At 35.9% G+C, this 20,770-nt stretch overlaps 4 protein-coding genes and 1 pseudogene across 4 annotated transcripts; 3 read left to right on the forward strand and 2 right to left on the reverse strand.

The window, feature by feature from the left end:
- On the reverse strand, nt 82-602 carry LOC109130801 (50S ribosomal protein L3-2, chloroplastic-like). Its single transcript, XM_019240849.1, has 2 exons — nt 234-602; nt 82-117 (listed from the first exon to the last, which is right to left on the reverse strand). Exons 1-2 carry the CDS (start codon nt 600-602, stop codon nt 82-84), a joined length of 405 nt encoding a protein of 134 aa, XP_019096394.1.
- Nucleotides 7,337-9,026, reverse strand: LOC104765591 (50S ribosomal protein L3-2, chloroplastic-like). Its single transcript, XM_010489334.2, has 5 exons — nt 8,603-9,026; nt 8,244-8,453; nt 7,960-8,070; nt 7,770-7,883; nt 7,337-7,647 (listed from the first exon to the last, which is right to left on the reverse strand). Exons 1-5 carry the CDS (start codon nt 8,969-8,971, stop codon nt 7,474-7,476), a joined length of 978 nt encoding a protein of 325 aa, XP_010487636.1. The 5' UTR covers nt 8,972-9,026; the 3' UTR covers nt 7,337-7,473.
- On the forward strand, nt 9,224-11,392 carry LOC104765592 (probable GTP diphosphokinase CRSH, chloroplastic). Its single transcript, XM_010489335.2, has 4 exons — nt 9,224-9,635; nt 9,763-10,695; nt 10,766-11,056; nt 11,146-11,392. The coding sequence occupies exons 1-4, from the start codon at nt 9,249-9,251 to the stop codon at nt 11,290-11,292; spliced, it is 1,758 nt and encodes a 585-aa protein (XP_010487637.1). The 5' UTR covers nt 9,224-9,248; the 3' UTR covers nt 11,293-11,392.
- On the forward strand, nt 11,473-12,148 carry LOC109130725 (putative F-box/kelch-repeat protein At1g62270; the record flags this gene model as incomplete). Its single annotated transcript, XM_019240631.1, has 1 exon — nt 11,473-12,148. A coding segment is annotated over one exon (663 nt), but the record flags the coding sequence as incomplete, so codon positions are not given.
- LOC104767590 lies at nt 14,609-19,899 on the forward strand (annotated as a pseudogene).

The following is a 20,770-nucleotide window of genomic DNA, read 5'->3' on the forward strand; positions in this document are numbered from 1 at the left end:
CAAATGCTTCGGTTTCTTTTGCCCACATCCAATCTAACTAACAGAACAACACATGCCAATCACATTACTAAACCATGAGCTTCACAAACCCAATTCATCAATAAACGTTACAGCAATCTATCGATCAAGTAATCACCAAGAGTTACCCGGAACTAAGAAGCTATCCAATAAATCCAGCAGATACCAAAACTACATGGCCAAAATGGGAATGAATAAAACTGCGATGGAGTTACCTGTAGCGCAAAAATCCCTTCTTTCTCAACAGTCTTAACCTGAGAGACAATGTTATCATCAACCCAAAGAATAGAAACCGGAACCCTAGCTCCCCATTTGTTCCAGAGCGCAGTCATCCCACACTTAACGGCGATGATCCCAGTCCTTTTAGAGCTTTTAGACATCTCACCTTGTTTCGCCTCGATGATTCGGGTCGGATCCCCGACAATATCAGATCCAGCACCGTCGACCAACCCAGCATCGGAGCTGAATCGTCGGAGGAGAAAGAAGCTACAATGAGGTAGAGATTCAGATGGCGAAGTAGTCACGGACCGGATTGATAGAAACTGATTGAATCGAGAAATGAGGCCTCTCGGTACGGCCGCCATGATTTCGAATCCGAAGCGAAGCGAACCCTTCAATGGCTTAGACGAAGAAGGAAACAGATGGAGAAACCTGAACTCGAAGGCTTTTGCGTAGGGTTTTAGATGGAGGCTGGAGGGGGACTTCTGAGATGATTGCTCGAAGCGTAACTCATAACCAGACCCTCTTGCTGAAGCAGAGAGTTCTATAAAATTATACAGTACTATTTACTAGGACTCAGACCGTAGGCCTGGGCATTCGGTTAACCATTCGGTTTCGGTTCGGTTGTATTCGGTTTCGGTTATTTTGGATATAGTAATATAGTAACTATTTGGATATTTTTGAAATTTCGGTTCGGTTCAGTTCGGTTTCTTTCGGTTCGGTTTCGGTTTGGTTATTTAAATAAATAATCATAACTAACATAAATTATATTAACATTAACCAAATAAACCAAATATAACCAAAACTAACCGAATATAACCAAAATTAACCAAATATACAATAACAAAAATACAAAAAAAGGAAAAATATTGATTCAATTTTACAAAATAGTATTTAACTTTGTAAATTCAAAATAATAACATTTACATATATTGATTATTTAAAATATTTAATTGTTTTGAATCTAGAAATAATTTATATTTTAAGTTTATTTTATAGTTTTGCATAATATTAAGTATATAATATTTGATATCTTCTAGGTTTTCGGATATTTCGGTTAACCATTTAATTGTCGGTTCGGTTCGGTTCGGTTTCGGTTAGTTTGGATATAGATTTTTACTAACCATTCGGGTATTTGAAGAATTTCGGTTCGGTTCGGTTTGGTTTTTTTCGGTTCGGTTTCGGTCGGTTATTTGGTTATCGGTTATTTTTCCCAGCCCTACTCAGACCCTACTGACGTAAGTATTTCAAAAAAATTAAATTAAATTTCCAGATTTCCAAATTTAGAATTATATATTATAAAATTATTTGAAAATATATGGTAAATAATAAAATTAAAAATTATTTCAAAATAAATAAATATTAAGTAGAAAAATTATTAAATGAAAATTCATAATGAATCCAGACAACTCTACTTATAATTATGTATTATATAATTATAAGATATTATATAAAAATTTATTGTAAGGAGTAACAAACATCACAACAAAATTTGATATTTATATTACTCATGAACAAATATTATGACGAAGTGGTCCTAAGTGAGAATATCAAACGAATGATTATAATAAGTCAATGTAATTTACTGATAAAATAATTTTAAAAATAAAATAAATTTCATTTTGAGTGAAAATATATCAACTAATAATTATAAATTAATACACAACTTCTAAAAATAAAAGATGAAATAGTTAAATCTTAAAAAACACATATTTTACGAAAAGTTACGATAAATAAAAATTGCATAACTAAAGTTGATTAAATTTCTATATTACTATAATCATTTCTAAAATCTTTAGTTAGATTATAGAATAATATTAGATATTGAATATTAAAATTCCTATTATTTAGATTCAGCATGAAACGAAAATTTTTTGTTAGCAAACAATGTTTCATTGATTAGTTAGTTATCTAAGAAGAGACAAATATATATATATATATATATAGTTCAAAAAACATAACCATAACTATTGAAACGAAAAGTTGTATCTAAAATATGGTGAAAAACATAACTCTATAATAAACAGAAGGAACCATATGATTTTATTTTATGGTAAAAGACACAACTCTACGATAAACAGACGCAACCGTATGATTCTTTTTCAATATATTTTTTTTAGATAAATATTATATCGTAAAAGACACAGCTCTACAATGAACAAATGCAACTATATGATCTTTTCTAAAAATAAATTTAAAAATCATTTAACGAAAGTGTCTTCCTTTTATATTGAAGTGACGAATCAAAATCATTGCTTTTTCTAATAGTTGAAATTTTATCTGAAAAAGAATACCATTTAAAACGATTCATTTTATGTTTACTACAATTAAAGCATCCAACACAAATAAAAAATATACAAAATAGCCATATAGCTTGAGGATATCTTTTCATATCTTTGTAGTAATGATAATGTAGCATCCAAATTCCGATTTATGCAATCCATATAAATTGCTTTTAAATAAAAGACATCTTTATTACCATATTAGATTTATAACACGAGACTATAATTTTTTTTATTATTAATACAAACTTTTGAATATAATTATAATTATTCAATATTAAAATATAAATCTATATAAATGTCAAATTTATTTTCTTAAGCGATATATAACTTTTTTTTATAACATTTTTTCACAATTGATTCTTTCTTTATTTTCCAGTATAGATTCATCATCTCTTTCATCTTCTTTTCACATTCTATTATAATAGTTTTCTCAAATTCCTTCTTAGTATTTTTCACCGCCTTTTTTGTGTGTGTGATGTTCATAATAAGTTTTCTTTAATATATTTTATTTCAAGTAAAGTTATATGTTTCTCTTAAATATACGAGGCATTTTTAAAAATACTCCTTTTTCCATATCTTTTTTTAAAAATACCCCTCCATATTGAACATTTTTAAAACTACCCCTCTTTATATACAAAATCACCAAATTACCCTTTCTTTGAGTGACACTGTGACAACAAGAATGTACAGTCATCAAAATCAAAAAAAATCTCGCCAAAAAAATCAAAAAAAATTCCACCAAAAGATGAAAAATTTTCCGCCAAAAATTATTTTTTTCCGTCAAAATAAAAAATTTTCTCCAAAATAGAAAACAATTTCCGCCAAAAAAAAAAAAAAATCCCGCCAAAATTACGAAATTTGAATTTTTTTTTAAATTTATACCTTTTAAAAAGGTTTACAAGGTTTTTTTAAGTTTTTATAAGGTTTTTAAACCTTTTAAACGCTTTTACAGGGTTGAAAACCTTATAAAAATCTTATGAAAGCCTTGTAATTTTTTTTGGCGGGAAAATTCTTTTGTGGAAAATTTTTGTCAAGTTTTTTTGACAACATTCTTCTGGCAGGAAATTTTTTTCGAAAATTTTTTGGCGGGAAAATATGTCAGAACTTTTTTTGTCGGGAAAATTTAGTGTTTTATATTATTGATTAATATATTTTTCATGTAAGGGTATTTCTAACAAATTATCTAAATATATACATTATTTTCATTTTTGAGCACTTGATTAATATTTTCTCCTTTTTTGGATATACTTTTGTTTAACAAATTTTACCATTTTTCAATTTCGAAAACAGTAAATAACATAGATAACTCAAAGTATTTTAATTATTATATTATTAGAATTCTAAATAATAAAATGCACCAAATCCTTCTAGTTTTAATGGTAACATGAATTTGTAGTTTAACACTAACAAACATACTCTCAAGTTTTAAACACACACATATATATATTATTAATAATATTATACTATAATTGAAAATAAAAATATACACCAACTTTTAATCGATAACATGAATTTATAATGTAATACCAATAATTAAATAACCTCCTTAATCAAAAAAACTTTAAATTTTTGTGTTTGTTTTTTTAAAAAAAACTCTTATTTTCTTTATCCATTAACTATATGATAGCTTTACTTTTCCCCAATTTTAGTCTTTTATAAATATTTACACGATTATTATATGTTATGATAGAAATATCTAATTTTATATTTATTTAATCTATATTCATATTTTACTTTTATATATTTTTTGTATATTTTTTTCATTTTGTTTTTGGTTTAGATTTTAGTTTAAATTATTATTTTTAGTAATAATAAATATGTTATAGAAGTGAGTGAATTAATTGATGCATTAACTTTATAATTTCCTGCCAAAATTATTAATTTAGGATTTAATTTTAAAAGATTAATTGGTGTTATTTTATAATTTTAGAGATGTTGTGCTAAGTTTAGAAAAAAGCTTATTTTAATGCTATTTTTGAGAATCTCCCTTTATTTATTTTTATTTTTTTCCCAAAAAAAAATATTGATTTAAACTGAGTCATTACAAAGTTGTTGGAATAGCCAAACAGGCTTTGTTACAGAATCAACATAGTATTCAACATCTTGACAACCAAATTTTGCTAGAGAATGAGCAACTGAATTACATGATCTCTTTATAAAAGTTCAAGCACAAAACCGAAATTTCGAACGCCAAAGTTGTATGTCTCTTAGCAGGTTTGATAGTGAAACATTTTCTTTTTGTCTGTTTACAAGTTTTACAAGGGTCTCACAGTTTCCTTCAAATATTGTCGAAGTATAACCTCGAATCCATGCATGTTGGAGCGCCAGTAAAAGGGCTTTTGCTTTTGCTTCTAAAGCTGATTCTGAAGGTAGTAGTCTTGATGCACTCCAAACCAGAGGATCCCCCTGATGGTTTTGGATTATCCATCCGCCTGTTGTGGTATGGCTATGGGCATTAAAAGCTGCATCAAAATTACATTTTATCATAGGAAAAGTAGGAGGTGAACAGATTATCCATCCGTATGTTTGGCATCAAATTGTTCCGATTGGGACTTCTAGAGAGTAAGGGGTTGTTTGTCTAGTCTCTTGTTTCAGCATGAGCTTTTAAAACTGTTATTGTAGGTCCTTCTCGAATTCCTTCAAAGACCAAGGTATTTCTAGCTTTCCATATTCGCCACAATATCCAGAAAGGCAAATAAAATTCATGTGTGTTGTTGTCATGTGTCTGTAGATTAAGAATAGTTTGTATAGAAGATTCCACATCCGTGTTCAGTTGATTAATGTATTGTGATGAAATGCCTAACATACACCAAACCATTCTTGCGAAAGGACATGTGAACAGAGCATGGAGAATTGATTCATCCTCTTGATTACATATTGGGCAGAGTGCAGGAATACACATACCTCTAGTACGTAAGCGGATTGTTGTTGGTAGAGCTTTAGAAAGAACCCGCCATAAAAAGTGTTTGATTTTTGGTAATATTTGTAGTTTCCAAATCCTGCTCTTTAGCTCAATCGAACCATGAGAAATATCTAGTGCGGGATTTGGATCAAAGGGGTTATGAGTAAGAAACCAGTAACCTGATTTTACTGTATAGTCGCAAGAGAGTGTATAGTTCCAGATTAACCTGTCCTCTGTTTCTACTTGAGATAAATTCACTTTTTTGATAGCTTCACAATCATATGGGTTCACAATGGTGTCCAGTTGTTGTGTATCCCAAGTACGATAAGTTCCCGTCTTTTTTATCAAAACATCTAATGCCAGGTTGCAGTTTGGATCAATCGTTCTTATCAGTCGGGGTGGCGTACCCTCCAAGACATTATCAATATCTAGTCGAATCGATTTACCATCTCCAATCAAGTATCGTGTTCCTTTTTTTATCAAGTCAAGTCCATGTAGTAAAGAAGACCATCCATAAGATTGATTTTTCTGTTCTTTCGCATCCAAAAGCTTATCATCTGGATAATAACGTGCCTTCATGACTCTTGCAAAGAGAGAATTAGGAAATTTTAGTAGTCTCCATGCTTGTTTTGCCAATAGAGCATCATTGAACTTTTCAAGATCTCTGAATCCTAACCCACCTTCCTTTTTTTAAATATTTTAGTCTGTTCCATGATATCCAAGGAATACCTCGATGGTTAGTATTACGTTCCCACCAGAAGTTCATGAGTAAAGCTTCGATGTCTGAAGTGACCCCTTTTGGTAGTTTAAAACATGACATAGCATATACGGGCATGGAAACCGCAATCGATTTCATCATTATCTCCTTTCCTGCAGGGGATAGCGTTCTGGCACTCCAATGAGACATTCTTTTTCTCACCCAGTCTATAATATAAGTGAACATCTCTTTCTTCTTTCGACCAAACTGTTCAGGCAGACCTAAATATTTCCCTCCTCCACTAGTCATGGGCATTCGGGTACCCATTCGGGTTCGGGTCGGGTATTTCGGATTTTTGGGTATTTCGGTAAAGGGGTTCTAGACTCATTCGGGTATTTCTAGTATTCGGGTCGGGTTCAGATAAACACCCATCAGATTCAGATAAACACCCATCGAATTCAGATCGGGTTCGGGTACCCGATTACCCAAAATATATTTTAGATTTGAGTTTGGTTTTGAATATTTACATCTTAAACTTAACAAAATACTTGAATTCAATTTGAATTCCAAACAAATCTGAATTCAAATCTCTCAGACTCCAATATTAAAGGTGAAAAAAACTATGGCAAACACATTTTTTGTTGAAAATGACTTATTTTGTTTTGTATTTTTCATTTTATATATTTTTTAATATGTAAAAATAATATTTTGGTATCCAGAATTCATGAGTGTGAAATAAAAAAATGCAATTAAAAATATAATAAGTAAAATCTCTCGTATCTAAAATTCCAAAAAAAAAAGTTGCATTTAGTAATATCTAAATACTTGAGGTTTTAGTATTAGTCAAAAAGATTAAAGTGGCAAAATGGTTACAATGTACTTACTATATGACTATTTTGGAGGACTATTTTGCACTCGTTTAATAGTAATATTTATATATGTTCGGGTTAGTTCGGATATCAGATAATACCCGATCGGTTCAGGTATCCGATTTTAATAGATCCTATATCTATTCGGATATTTTAAAACTTCGGATACAGATTCGGATCGGGTTTTTCGGAACAGGTTTGAGTCGGATTTTCGGATTCGGCTATTTTGCCAAGGAGGACCTCCACCATGATTTGATATGTTTAGAATCTCCCTTTATTTATGTATGTGGTCGAAACAACAAAATCCTACGTGGCTTATCCACTGCTACATAAAAATAAATTAAAACAACTGAAAATACGAAAATACAATTTCATTCATCTGCAAAAAGCTTTTAGCTCTGGGATTCCACTTCCTCAGCTTCTTTCTGGTCTCCCATAAATGTAAAAGAAACCAAAATGAAGATCAAGATCATGTTGTTTTCATCACTCCGCCAACAAATATAGGTCAAGTTCTCCAAGATCAGCAACAACTGGTTCTAATTCTGATGGATCTTCGTCGTCTGGAGCTAAGTAAGTTGGAAACGGAAGCTTTGAGATGTCTGGTTTCTTGTACCAAGCATCTCTTATGAACACAAAGTTTCCTTCTGCGCCAGGAACCTACAACAAGACCACCAATCACAATCATGACCTATACTACTAATAAGAGAAGAGCAATGGCACTCACGTTTTGTGACCGACACATCCTAGCCAGGGACCAGAACTCAGGTTGAGATACTTACTTGTCCTCTCACCCAGATGAGGTTCCTCGCAGGATCGATCTTGTAAACCCAAACGTTCTTTACTGTCCTCTGATCTGCACCCATTCTCCCAGGCATCTTTCTCCCCTTGAACACCTACTCGAGTGTATTTAACAAGTCAGTATTGGTCATTTGCTTTTGAGAAAATTCCCGACAAGCATAGCGATTTGACACATAACTTTCCAGGAGCATCTCTTTGCCCTGTGGAACCACCACTTCGATGGGACAATGAAGCACCATGTGTTGCAGGCATTCCGCTGAAACCACATCTTTTCATGCAACCCTGAAAAGACATTAACACAGCCGTTACTTTGCACAAACACTGCTTCATTCGCTCTCCATGTTATATATCTGCCACATTATTATTTGACTATTCAAGTTATCATCTCAAGTTCTGCTCTAAGACTATTAAGAAACGCCAAAGTAAAAGATGAAAGACCCTGAGAATGGTTTCACCTGAACACCTTTCCCTCGACTGATCGCAGTGACATCAACGTACTGTCCCGGAACAAAATGGCGGACATCGAGTGAAGTACCAACAGGAAGAAGAGCGTCTTCAGTCACAGGAAACTCCCTCAACTTCCTCTTTAACGGCACACCTTTTGCTCTGAAATGTCCCACCACAGACTTGGAGAAATGCTTCGGTTTCTTTTGCCCACATCCGATCTAACTAACAGAACAACACATGCCAATCACATTACTAAACCAGTATCTTCACAAACTAAATTCATCAATAAACGTTACAGCAATCTATTGATCAACTAGTCACTAAGAAACTATCAATAAATCCAAAATGAAAACTGCGATGGAGTTACCTGTAGCGCAAAAATCCCTTCTTTCTCAACAGTCTTAACCTGAGAGACAATGTTATCATCAACCCAAAGAATAGAAACCGGAACCCTAGCTCCCCATTTGTTCCAGAGCGCAGTCATCCCACACTTAACGGCGATGATCCCATTCCTTTTAGAGCTGTTAGACATCTCACCTTGTTTCGCCTCGATGATTCGGGTCGGATCCCCGATAATATCAGATCCACCGCCGTCGAACAAGCCAGCATCGGAGCTGAATCGTTGGAGGAGAAAGAAGCTACAATGAGGTAGAGATTCAGATGGAGAAGTAGTCACAGACCGGATTGATAAAAACTGATTGATTCGAGAAATGAGGCCTCTCGGTACGGCCGCCATGATTTCGAATCCGAAGCGAAACGAATCCTTCAATGGCAGAAACCTGAACTACAAGGCTTTTGCGTAGGGTTTTAGATGGAGGCGTCAGCGTCACTCATAAGTAACCAAACCCTCTCACTCTCGCAGATAGTTCTATAAAATTATAGTATTTTATTTATTTATGTATGTGGTCGAAACAACAAAATCCTACGTGGCTTATCCATTGCTACAAGCCCTTATAATAAAATAAAAATAAAAATTTGGATTCAATTTTCAAAATCAATCTCAAAGTTCTCAAATGTATGTAATTCGTCCATCACCGATTCCGATTCCGAGATGGAGATCTTCTCAGGTACAGCATCGTCATCTTTATTCGATTCAATTGATTAAACGACGGCGTCGACGGTGGAATCCGAGGTCGGAAGCGGAGGATACTACTGCGGTTGAATCGACGGCACGGTCACCGGAGGCAGCGGGAGGGAAAATGGTGGTGGAGCTTGTCGGAGCTTTCAACGAAGTGACGGCGAGGATGAATTCGGTTTGGCTGTCTACGTCTTCTTCTAGGTTACTCTTTAAAGCTCTTAAGCTCTCGATTCCGATTTTACAATCTCTTCCTCTTGCCTCTGATGGTCGCTCTCCCCTTTCTAAGGCTCTCTCACTCTCTATCCTCCTCGCAGATCTCCAGGTTCCTCTCTCTCTCTCTCTCTCTCTATCTCTCTGCATCTTCATAGTTTCGTGTGTAGATGATTAGGTGCTGTTGTTGATTCTGTGGCGAAATTGAAATTGAAGCATTATATAATTGTAAATGGCAGATGGATGCAGAAGTTATCTCGGCGAGTATATTGAGTGAGGTGGTTGAGGCGAAAGCGATATCAATATATGAAGTTAGAGACCAGATTGGTACTGGAACTGCTCATCTGCTTCATGAGATTTTCCGTGTGAAGAACATCCCTTTTAAAGTTGATGTCTTGGACGATGAAACTGCTGCTTCTCTGAGAAAGTTCTATCTAACCTATTATGATATCAGAGCTGTGATCATGTACCTTGTTTCAAAGCTTGATGAGATGAGGCATTTGGAGCAGTTGCCAAAGTACCGTCAGCAGATTCTCTCCCTTGAAGTGTTGAAGATTTATTCTCCTTTAGCTCATGCGGTTGGGGCTAATCACTTGTCACTTGAGCTTGAGGACATCTCTTTCCGTTATCTTTTCCCGTGTTCGTATCTTTACTTAGATTCGTGGTTAAGAATTCATGAGAACGGGTCTAAACCAATGATTGATGTGTACAAAGAGCAGCTTCATCTGTCTTTGAAGGCTGATTTGGTTTTGACTGAAATGGTGGATGATGTGTATGTGAAAGGTCGGTATAAAAGCCGGTACAGTATGATGAAGAAGCTTCTAAGAGATGGGCGTAAACCGGAAGAAGTGAATGATGTGCTTGGTCTACGGGTCATATTGATGCCAAATTCTGACGCAAACGATGTTGAAGTTGGCGAAAAAGCCTGTTACCGAACAAGTGAGATTGTCCGGTCTCTTTGGAAGGAGATTCCGCATAGAACAAAAGACTACATTGCTCGGCCAAAGGAAAATGGGTATAGGAGTCTACATATGGCGGTTGATGTTAGTGACAGCGATCAGAGAAGACCTTTGATGGAGATACAAATACGGACAATGGATATGGATGGATCCGCTAATGCTGGAACAGCATCACATTCTTTGTACAAAGGCGGTCTAACCGACCCAAAAGAGGTAAACACTTGTGTGATTTTTTAAGTTTAGCAATTGAGGAAGTTGAGTTATTTGTTTTAATCATGTTCAGGCGAAGAGGCTTAAAGCGATAATGATGGCAGCAGCGGATCTTGCTGCAATTCGTCTCAAAGATCTCGCATCAAATAAACAGCAAAGCTTCAAGACAACAACGAACCAAAGAGACAGAGTGTTTTGCCTTCTAGACAAAAACGGGGACGGAATGATCAGCATAGAGGAACTAATGGAAGTGATGGAAGAGCTTGGAGCTCCAGGTGAAGACGCAGAGGAGATGATGCAGCTTCTTGACTCTAACAGCGATGGATCTCTTAGTTCAGACGAATTCGATACGTTTCAGAAACAAGTCCGTTTATTATTGTTTTCTAACATGATCGTACTTCCTCTCTTTTATAAATGACTTATTGATGGGGTTTGTCATTTGTGAGTTTGCAGGTTGAGTTCATGCGTAAATGGGAAGATAGAGATAACGAGTACAAGAGTATTTTAGACGAGAAGCTTCATGATCTCCCACATCAAGATACCACAGGTTTGATTCAGTTATACAACAAAGAGCTTGAGGATCGGCTCTCAACCCATTAAATATCAAACTATTTTTCTACAATCTAATATATATAAATGTGTAAATTATATACGAATTCCTAATCATCTGTTGACATAGATCTATTGGGTGTTTCTTTAATTTTTATGTTTCATTCAACTTAAAACCAAAAAGAAAAACCCTATTGTCAAATTGTAGCCGACCTCTCTCGCATTCTTTAACTTTCCTCTGAGAGATATGACAAGAGGAAGAAACACAGACAATGGCGATGTCAGATCTTCCATGCGAGGGCTCTTGGTGAAGTCACCCTCAGCTGCGTCATACAGTCTCGTGGGGTGTCTTTAAATGGGGATACTTATTGGATTGCTTCACAAGTCAAAGACTTTGTACTAGTAAGTTTTGATTTCACAACAGAGACATTTGGACGTCTGAATCTTCCCTCTGATCAGTGTCTTGGATACGAGGTTTTGGCATTATCAGTTGTTAGAGAAGAGCAACTTTCAGTTTTGCAACAGAGTCAGGATACATCGAATGTGAAGATTTGGGTGACGACCAACGATGAGACTGATCAGACCAAAGTACTGTCGTGGAGAAAGTTTTTGGCAGTTGATCTAAACACTTATAATTTTTACCATAAATTTACGTATGATGTAAGTTTCTTCATCAAGGACGAGGAGAAGAAAGTCGCCATATGTTTTGACAACGGAATTGCATACATTTTTGGAGAGAATCGTGACTTTGGAAAAGTGTATATAGACGTTTCTGATTGTCCAGCTCCAGTAGCTGTGTCCCAAGCTTGGTTCAAATTCAGCATGGAGGCAATAGGCAACATTACTAACATGGCTTATTCAATAAATGGCCAGTATGGAGAACAGTTAGTTTAAAATAAAACGTAATTTCTTGCAGCTCATTTATCTTTCTCGTTTTCATGTCCTTTGATTAATTAATAAAAATACGATTTGATCTGAAACTGCTTTCGATGTTGTTCTTGTCTCATCTCGTTCTAAACAAGTACTTTTGGACTCGAAAGCCTAAACATTCTAATTCATTGGTGGTAGAGTGAGCTAGTTCTATCTTCAATCTGAAGGGGAAATACCTATTGGATTGCTTCAAATTATAATGGAGAAGAGGTCAAAAAGAAAGAAAAAATGATAAAAATGAAGTACAAAATATAAAAAGAAGAAAGAATTACTCAAATGTTATCCAAAAGTTGGTTTATTCCTCATATCTAACAATTTTCTTGAAATTGCTCAAATGTTTATTGCCTTGGATGTAATTACAATTTAGCCCTTGGATTTAGTTTTTCGATTTTGGTCAAAAAAAAAAAATACACATCAGCAAATTAAAATACACATCATATATGATTTAACATGTCATTAAGCAGTTATTTTTTCAGATCAACAGTTATTTTTTCTTGTTTATATCAAAGAGAGGGAAAGTGAACAGTTTTCACTGTTCACAAACCGCGAAAAAAAAAACTATTTTACGTCGTCTCTCATCGCCGGTGATACTCTGTCATTGTCCACTCTGTCGCCGTCAATCTCTCGCCGTCATCTCTCGCCGTCTTTGCTCGCTCTCTCTCTTCGTCGTCGCACTCTCTTTCTTTGTCTTCGCTCTCTCTCTCTTCGTCGTCGCTCTCTCTCTCTTCGTCGTGTTCGTCTTCGTTTAAACGTTCTGGTATGTGTCGAGTGTTTAGTTTCGAGTTTTCTGGCTGAATGTGGGTTTTTATTGATGATTTACGAATGATTGTCGTCGTCGTTAATGATGGCTGATTTGTTAGATCTATTCGATTTGATGGCTTATTTACTTTTAGGGTTTACGGCTGATTTGTTAGATCTATTCGATTCGATGGCTGATTTGTTTTATTTTGCGGCTGAGTTACGGCTGAGTTTTGTATTGGTGACTGAGTTATTTTGTGCTTTAGATATGAGTTATGTATTTGTGGCTGAGTTATGTTATGCTTTGTGTATGAGTTTGTTTTCTGATTTATTTTATGATTTACTTATGAATTATATTATTTATCAGATGTCGATGGTGATTATTTCTGAAGAACAGGCAAGGGATTACCCTCCAAGACTATACGCTCAAGGAAACTCTAATCTAGAGTTAAGAAAAATTAATACCAATTTCAGGATGGGAGAATTCTCTGGGATTAAGGAATCAATAGGACAGGATGTGTGGAAAAAACGAAGGATGTACCTATTGGAATAATCTCTAAGCTAGTTGATAGCCAATTCGTTTGGTCTGGTAAGATAGTACATTTCCTACTATGTAACCAATTAAGGGTACATAAGAAGGAGCTTTGGTTTGTGGTCGGTGGTCAACCTATCAGGTTTGGGTTGAATGAATTTGCTCATGTGACGGGGTTAAACATAGACCCAATGCCGACAGAACGGTTTGAACTTGAAGAGGAACACAAAGAGTTCTTCAGACTTTTGAAAGTGCCTGGTGGGGAAGGTCCATCATTAAATGAACTCAGGGAAGGACTGAAAGTGTGCCGGCAATGGATAAACTATGATCATCGTAAACNTGAATTATATTATTTATCAGATGTCGATGGTGATTATTTCTGAAGAACAGGCAAGGGATTACCCTCCAAGACTATACGCTCAAGGAAACTCTAATCTAGAGTTAAGAAAAATTAATACCAATTTCAGGATGGGAGAATTCTCTGGGATTAAGGAATCAATAGGACAGGATGTGTGGAAAAAACGAAGGATGTACCTATTGGAATAATCTCTAAGCTAGTTGATAGCCAATTCGTTTGGTCTGGTAAGATAGTACATTTCCTACTATGTAACCAATTAAGGGTACATAAGAAGGAGCTTTGGTTTGTGGTCGGTGGTCAACCTATCAGGTTTGGGTTGAATGAATTTGCTCATGTGACGGGGTTAAACATAGACCCAATGCCGACAGAACGGTTTGAACTTGAAGAGGAACACAAAGAGTTCTTCAGACTTTTGAAAGTGCCTGGTGGGGAAGGTCCATCATTAAATGAACTCAGGGAAGGACTGAAAGTGTGCCGGCAATGGATAAACTATGATCATCGTAAACGGTTGGGGCTGTTGCTTCTTCAACACATTGGACTTTATGGTTTGCATCATAACTCTAGACTTCCATATAAAAGTGCCAAAAGAGTTTTTGATGATGAAGCAATGAAGACTTATCCGTGGGGTCGGTCAGCATTTGAAACCCTTGTTGATGACATAAAGTTATTGAGGCCTACGGGGAAATTCTACACCCTTAGTGGGTTTACACCCGTGTTACAGGCTTGGGCGTATGAGTCCATCAAATGCTTTGGAGATCGGTTTGGGAATGCATCAGCTGAAGATGATGTCATATCGTTGCTTTGATGACATGGAAACCGTACACGTTCAACGATGGAAACGGTTATTGCTGAAGAGATCAAAGCGCTTGGGTGAGGTAAAGTTTTGATTGTGTTATGATAGACTGATAGTTACTGGCTGATTATTGTTTAAATGATGGCTGATATATGGTTTAGCAATAGTTGAGTGACTGTTTAGTAATGACTGAGTTATTATTTAGTATAGTAAGTGCTGAGTTATGGTTTAGTTATGGCTGAGTTAGGGTTCTTTTATGGCTGAGTTATGGTTCTTTGATGGCTGATTTATGGTCATAGATGGCTGAGTTATGGTTTAGTGATGGTTGAGTTAAAACTTACTGATGGGTTTCATAATCTCTTATGTTACAATTGCGTGTCTGTAAAATGGTTATGAAGGAAAATGGCTACGATCTATTTCATACGTGGCCAGATCAAAGAAGACGACCCATCAATTGATCGCCTGATCGAAGACATACATATGGATCAGTTTGTTAAAGGTTTTTGGGATGTTAAGGAGAGTGATAAGAAGAAAAGGAAAAAGAAAGCTAAAGCAGTTGTTGAGTCTGAATTTCCTCCCGCAAGGAAGCGGAAAGTCCAGAAGGAGGAAGTTTCCAACAGTCAGGGTGGTGAATCTGGTGAAGGAGCAGGAGCTGCACAAGAGAAGAAGAAGAAAGGAAAAAAGTTAAGTGATATGGTGTATAGTGAGTTTATATTTTATGTAACCTTTCGTTAGTCTGTTTACGACAGTTTCTGTATTTGTTTCAGTTAGCTAGTGAGGAGGAAGATGCGGGGGAAGATGTGTCGGTTAGAACTCTCGTTGACTCAGTGTCCAGTTTAAACTCAAGATTTGACTCCTTTGATACAAACATTGCAAATATGCCTTTGGATCTGGAGAAGAAGATTGGAGATAAAATAGAAAAGAGGATGAATGAAATGATTGATACCAGGTTTGGATCTTTTGCGCGTGATCTCAAACAGATGAAAGATCACGTGCTTTCCATGGGTGTTGGGGAAACTGGCCAAAACATGGCATTTGTGTTTTCAAATTTCAAAATAAAAGATCTGGTATCATCAGGCCTTCAGGCAAAACTACAATCACTAAAAGGTCCACCAGTCATTCCAGGAAAAATGCAACAAAACTACTCTGTCAACAGTCCTCCGGTAATGTATGATTTATGTTAATTTTATGGCTAAGTTTCCAGAATGTTTAGGTTGAGTTATCATTATCTTTAATTGTCTTCGCTATGTTATACAGGAAAATAAATCTGTTGATGGCAGTGGTTTGGATGGGATCAGTAAGAATCTGATGGATGATTTTAATAATCCTCTTGGTTTCCTTCAGAAGTCTCCAGCTGCTAAAAAGTTTCCAGCTGCTAAGAAACCAGCTGATACGAAAACACGGCCTTACACGAGGAGAAATGCCAAAGAGTTAGAGGCGACATAGAAGGCCAAAGAGTTAGAGGCGGCAAAGAAGGCCAAAGAAGTAGCTGCGGCAAAGAAGGCCAAAGAAGTAGTTGCGGCAAAGAAGGCCAAAGAAGTAGCTGCGGCAAAAATGGCCAAAGAAGCAGCGGCTGGAGACATTCAGGAAAAGAAAAGAGGTTGAGGTAGAAAACCTAAAAATCCTCCTGCTGTTAGGTCGTTGTCTATTGTACCATATGGAGGTTTTAATAAGGGAGAAGCTGGTGCAGAAGCTGCTGAAAGCAGTTTTTGTGATATTACAGACCAGTTTATTGCTGAAGCCAACAAACTTGAACCTGAATCTGAGGAAGATGTAGAGGAAGAGATTAGGCTTGATAGAATTAAAGCTTTAAGGCTGGAGAGTGTTAAGCTGTCCCCGGATGGGAGTGTATTGAATACACAACAAGCTCATCCAAGCAGGATTTTCCCCTATATTGGAGACAACAGACTGACGTGCATGAGGAAGAACTGTTCACCTCGACCTGGAATATATGATCCTCTGGCACCTGTTGATCCGGTCAAGTTGCAGAAACTTTTGGAGTTCCTAAAGAGCGCCGAGTATGACCCTTTAGACCCTTTTTCTTAACAAGTTAATCACAACTTGTTAACATTATATTAACTTGTGTTTATTTGTTTGTTAGGAATATTCCGTTAAGCAATGGCGGAATCGAAATTGAATTTTATAGGCAGCTAATCACCGAACGAAAGGACTGGCCAGTGAGGCCGGAAGAATATGGTACCTATGGGTGGCTTTCTAATGAAGTAAGTTTGTCTTAATGTCTTAGTTATTGTTGTTGTTGTCTGAGTTATTTAAAACATAATGGCTGAGTTGCTGTTCTTTACTCAGTTACCTTTTTTACAGCACATGGCCGCGTTTATGAGACTCCTTAGGGAAAGGTACAACCGAGATCCCTTCCCATATCACAACAAACGCATTGCGTTTGTAGACCTGTGGTTCACCAGTACGATGGTTCGTGATCATCGTCAGTTCGAGATGAAACCCAAGCTGTTTAAATTCACTGGCAATAGTTATGAAGATTTAGTGAAAGGTTTGTTACCTTCAGATCAAACGACTAATTTGAAGTGGAATAAAGATGTGGATCACATGTATCTTGCTCCACAAACTGGAGGCGATCACTGGGTGGCGCTGCACGTGGATCTGATTAGGGGGAATATTGATTGCTATGATAGCATCGTCGGATAAGTAACCAAAGAAAGTGAGGGTAAAATATTCGATGCTTGTAGGACGTTTACGCGGATGATTCCAACAATGATGAACGAAAACGTTCCTCACGAATATCGTACACCTACGTACAAACAGTTTACCTTCAGGAGGAGGAGTAAATCCAAGGTCCCGCAAAACGTACAGGTTGGTGACTGTGGCATGTACACTTTAAAGTTTATAGAATGTCTAGCGCTTAGTGTGTCTTTCGATGGAATCTGTGATCAAAATATCCAGGCTCTACGTGTTAAAATGACAGCAAAAAACTACGATGAGGCACCTGATTTTATGAATCAGTTTGCGTAAAAAACATTTGTATTTCTTTTGGTAGGACTTGTACTTGGATATGTAAAAACATTTGGCTGAGTTAGAGCATAACTCAGCCAGATTTTAATAACTCAGCCATTATGTGTGGCTGAGTTATGCTCTAAATCAGCCGTCCGATCTTACTCAAATGTTTTTTTTCATAAATCAGCCGCAACATAACTATAACTCAGCCGTCATTACCTCTATAACGAGTTACGGCTGAGTTATTTAATACACGTCAGCGATTTCTGACGTGGCGTCTGACGTGGCAATGACATTTTTATAATAACGTTTTTTTGGTAACATAAAACAATGGTACGCTGGGTATTTTAAAAATACCCGAAATATTCTAGTAATACTCTTTTTTAGTAGATTCTGCTAATATTACCTAAAATGTATAACATCTCAGTAAAATTTCTAAAAAGAATATAGATCTTTTATGTTCTTTCATATTATATAGATCTTTTCTGTTCTTCATATTTTTATTTTTACCTGCGAATTAAACATAATATACTAATATAGTGAGACGATAAGCACATTTTACATGATTACATCCATTTAAATTATTATTAAATAACTTACATTTTTTCTTTGTTAAAATCCATGCTAACTGAATATATTTTTTTGACACATGTTACAATCAAAAAGAAGTAAATTAACATATATAAAAAAAAATGTTAGTTTTTTCTTTACACGTGATAACATCTAATTCATTGACACATATTTTTATTTATTAGTTAGAATTTTGACTTGAATTTTTATGAGATGATTCAATCTTTATATAATACGATAAGGCCTTTCAGTCCTATCAAAATTCAACCAAATCTAAAATAATTACAAGTTAATGTGAATTCAAGATTCAATAACCCTGAAGTCTAGCCAAAATCTATACAAAATATTTTAATCCTATCAAAATCCAACGAAATCTAAAATCATTAAAAATAAATTTAATCCATGATTCAGTAAGCCCAAATTATGAACTCCTTTTTTTTGTTTTTGTCTATATATAAGACGAGCACGTCAAACAAAACAAAATACAACCCCAATCTCTAATTTGCAAACCCCTTCTACGTACGTAGCTTCCTTCTTCCTTGTGAGATCACAACGATAACATTACGGTCTTCTCCCATGTCCGCTCTTCCAGAGGATTTGGTAGAGGAAATACTCTCTAGGGTTCCAGCTAGATCTCTCTTTCGATTACGGTCTACTTGCAAAAAGTGGAACGCATTATTACATGATCGAAGATTTACCAAGAAGCACTTTGATAAAGCAGAAAAGAAGTATTCGGATATGTTTTTGACGGATGTTAGGGTTTGTTGGATGAGTGACAATCTCCATGGACTTGACGACACCATTGATCCTTCTATAAAGCTCAATGGTGAACTTAACCTAAAAGGTCTCCTTTGTCATTCAGATGAAGTCGGGATTGATTTTGAAGTCTTCCACTGTAACGGGTTATAGCTAATCACCAACACTAGCACTACCGTGGTTTGGAACCCGTGTACGGGTCAAACCAAGTGCATCCAAACCAGAAGTGCTAACACTATACACCATAAGTAAGCTCTCGGTTACGAAAACACAAAATCTTACCATGATTACAAAATCATGAGGTCCTTGGATTATGAAACTTTTGAGCTTGAAATCTACGATTTTAATTCTTATTCATGGAGGGTCGTTGATAGTTTCGGTCCAGACTTCAAACTACATTTAGTTGGTTCTGGTCTGTATGTAAAGGGAGATACTTACTGGATCACTTCTGTCAGTGTCAACGTAGACGAAGAACTAATCAATTGTTTCTTAATAAGTTTTGATTTTACAACAGAGAGATTTGGGCCACATGTGTGCCTTCCGTTTGAAGGTTATAGGGATGACTGTGATGTGATGTTATTATGGCCTGTAAGAGAAGAGCGCCTTTTGCTATGTTTTCTCGGCGAAGATGCTATAGCCATGGATATGTGGATGACAAATGATATAACTGAGACCAATGTCATCTCTTGGAGCAAAATTTTAAGCATTGATATAAACACCCGCGCTCATGGCTTTAATAATGGTATAAGTAAAGCCATGCGTATCCGTATAACTTTTTTCATTGACGAGGAGAATAAAGCCACCGTGCTTAGTGAGAATGTACCCGATGCCAATGATCATAGCATTGTGGATCTTGAAGATGCCGATGCCGATGCCGATGACGATGATCACAGCATTGTGGATCTTGAAGATGCCGATGACGATGATGACAGCATTGTGGATCTTGAAGATGGACCCGTAGTTTGGCCACACATGTACTTTTGTTACGCTCCAAGTTTGGTTCGAATCTAGCAATATCATATTAATTTCTTCGTTTTTGTTATCATTTGTCTTGTCCTTCGACTAATTAATTATGGGGAAATCATCTTCTTCTTTTTTTTTTGTATCCCATCATCCTATACCATTTGTTACGTAATGGTTCTTTTCTTCTTAATTTTGCATTACTTTATGAGTTTATCCAATGAGCGCAAATCTACATGGACTTCACCTTCGCAGTCTAATAACGGACGATTTGAACGATCAATTCCTAATATCACAAATATTTCTCGGCCATGCATGGTTTTATATTATGCTTAACGAAGCGTAACACTAGACCGGTAAAACCAGGTTGATCCAACACAGTATACGTTACAAGAACAGCAATAAGATTGTTCTTGGGTACGAAAACAACAATTCTTGCCATAGCTACAAAATCTAAAGGTGTTGAATTTTTACGACTTAGGCTATCGAGTTGTAAGTAAGTTTGAAATCTATGAATTTAGTTCTGATTTATGGAGGGTTCTTGATGACGTCAATCCCTACCATGCCTCACAAAAAGAGAAGTGTTTTTGAATTGGGAAATACTTACTGGCTTGCTTCGGACGAAACCCGAAAAAAATACCTCATGCTAAGTTTTAATTTTTCAACGGAAAGATATCAACGCTTGAATCTTCTGAATCAGAAATCTAATTATCATACTGTAGGTAGCTCTATCGGTTGTTAGAGAAGAACAACTTTCAGTGTTAAATAAGAGGCTTGATAGTCATGAGATGAAGATTTGGGTAAAAACCAATGATAAGATTGATCAGACGACCCAAGACGATGGCCGTTGTGAAGGTTATATATAAAAGGCATCAATGAGACTAGCGGACACATAGTCGACATTATTGGAGAGGATAAATAT

This window comes from Camelina sativa, chromosome 19 (genome assembly GCF_000633955.1).
Source record: "Camelina sativa cultivar DH55 chromosome 19, Cs, whole genome shotgun sequence".
Lineage (NCBI taxonomy): Eukaryota > Viridiplantae > Streptophyta > Magnoliopsida > Brassicales > Brassicaceae > Camelina > Camelina sativa.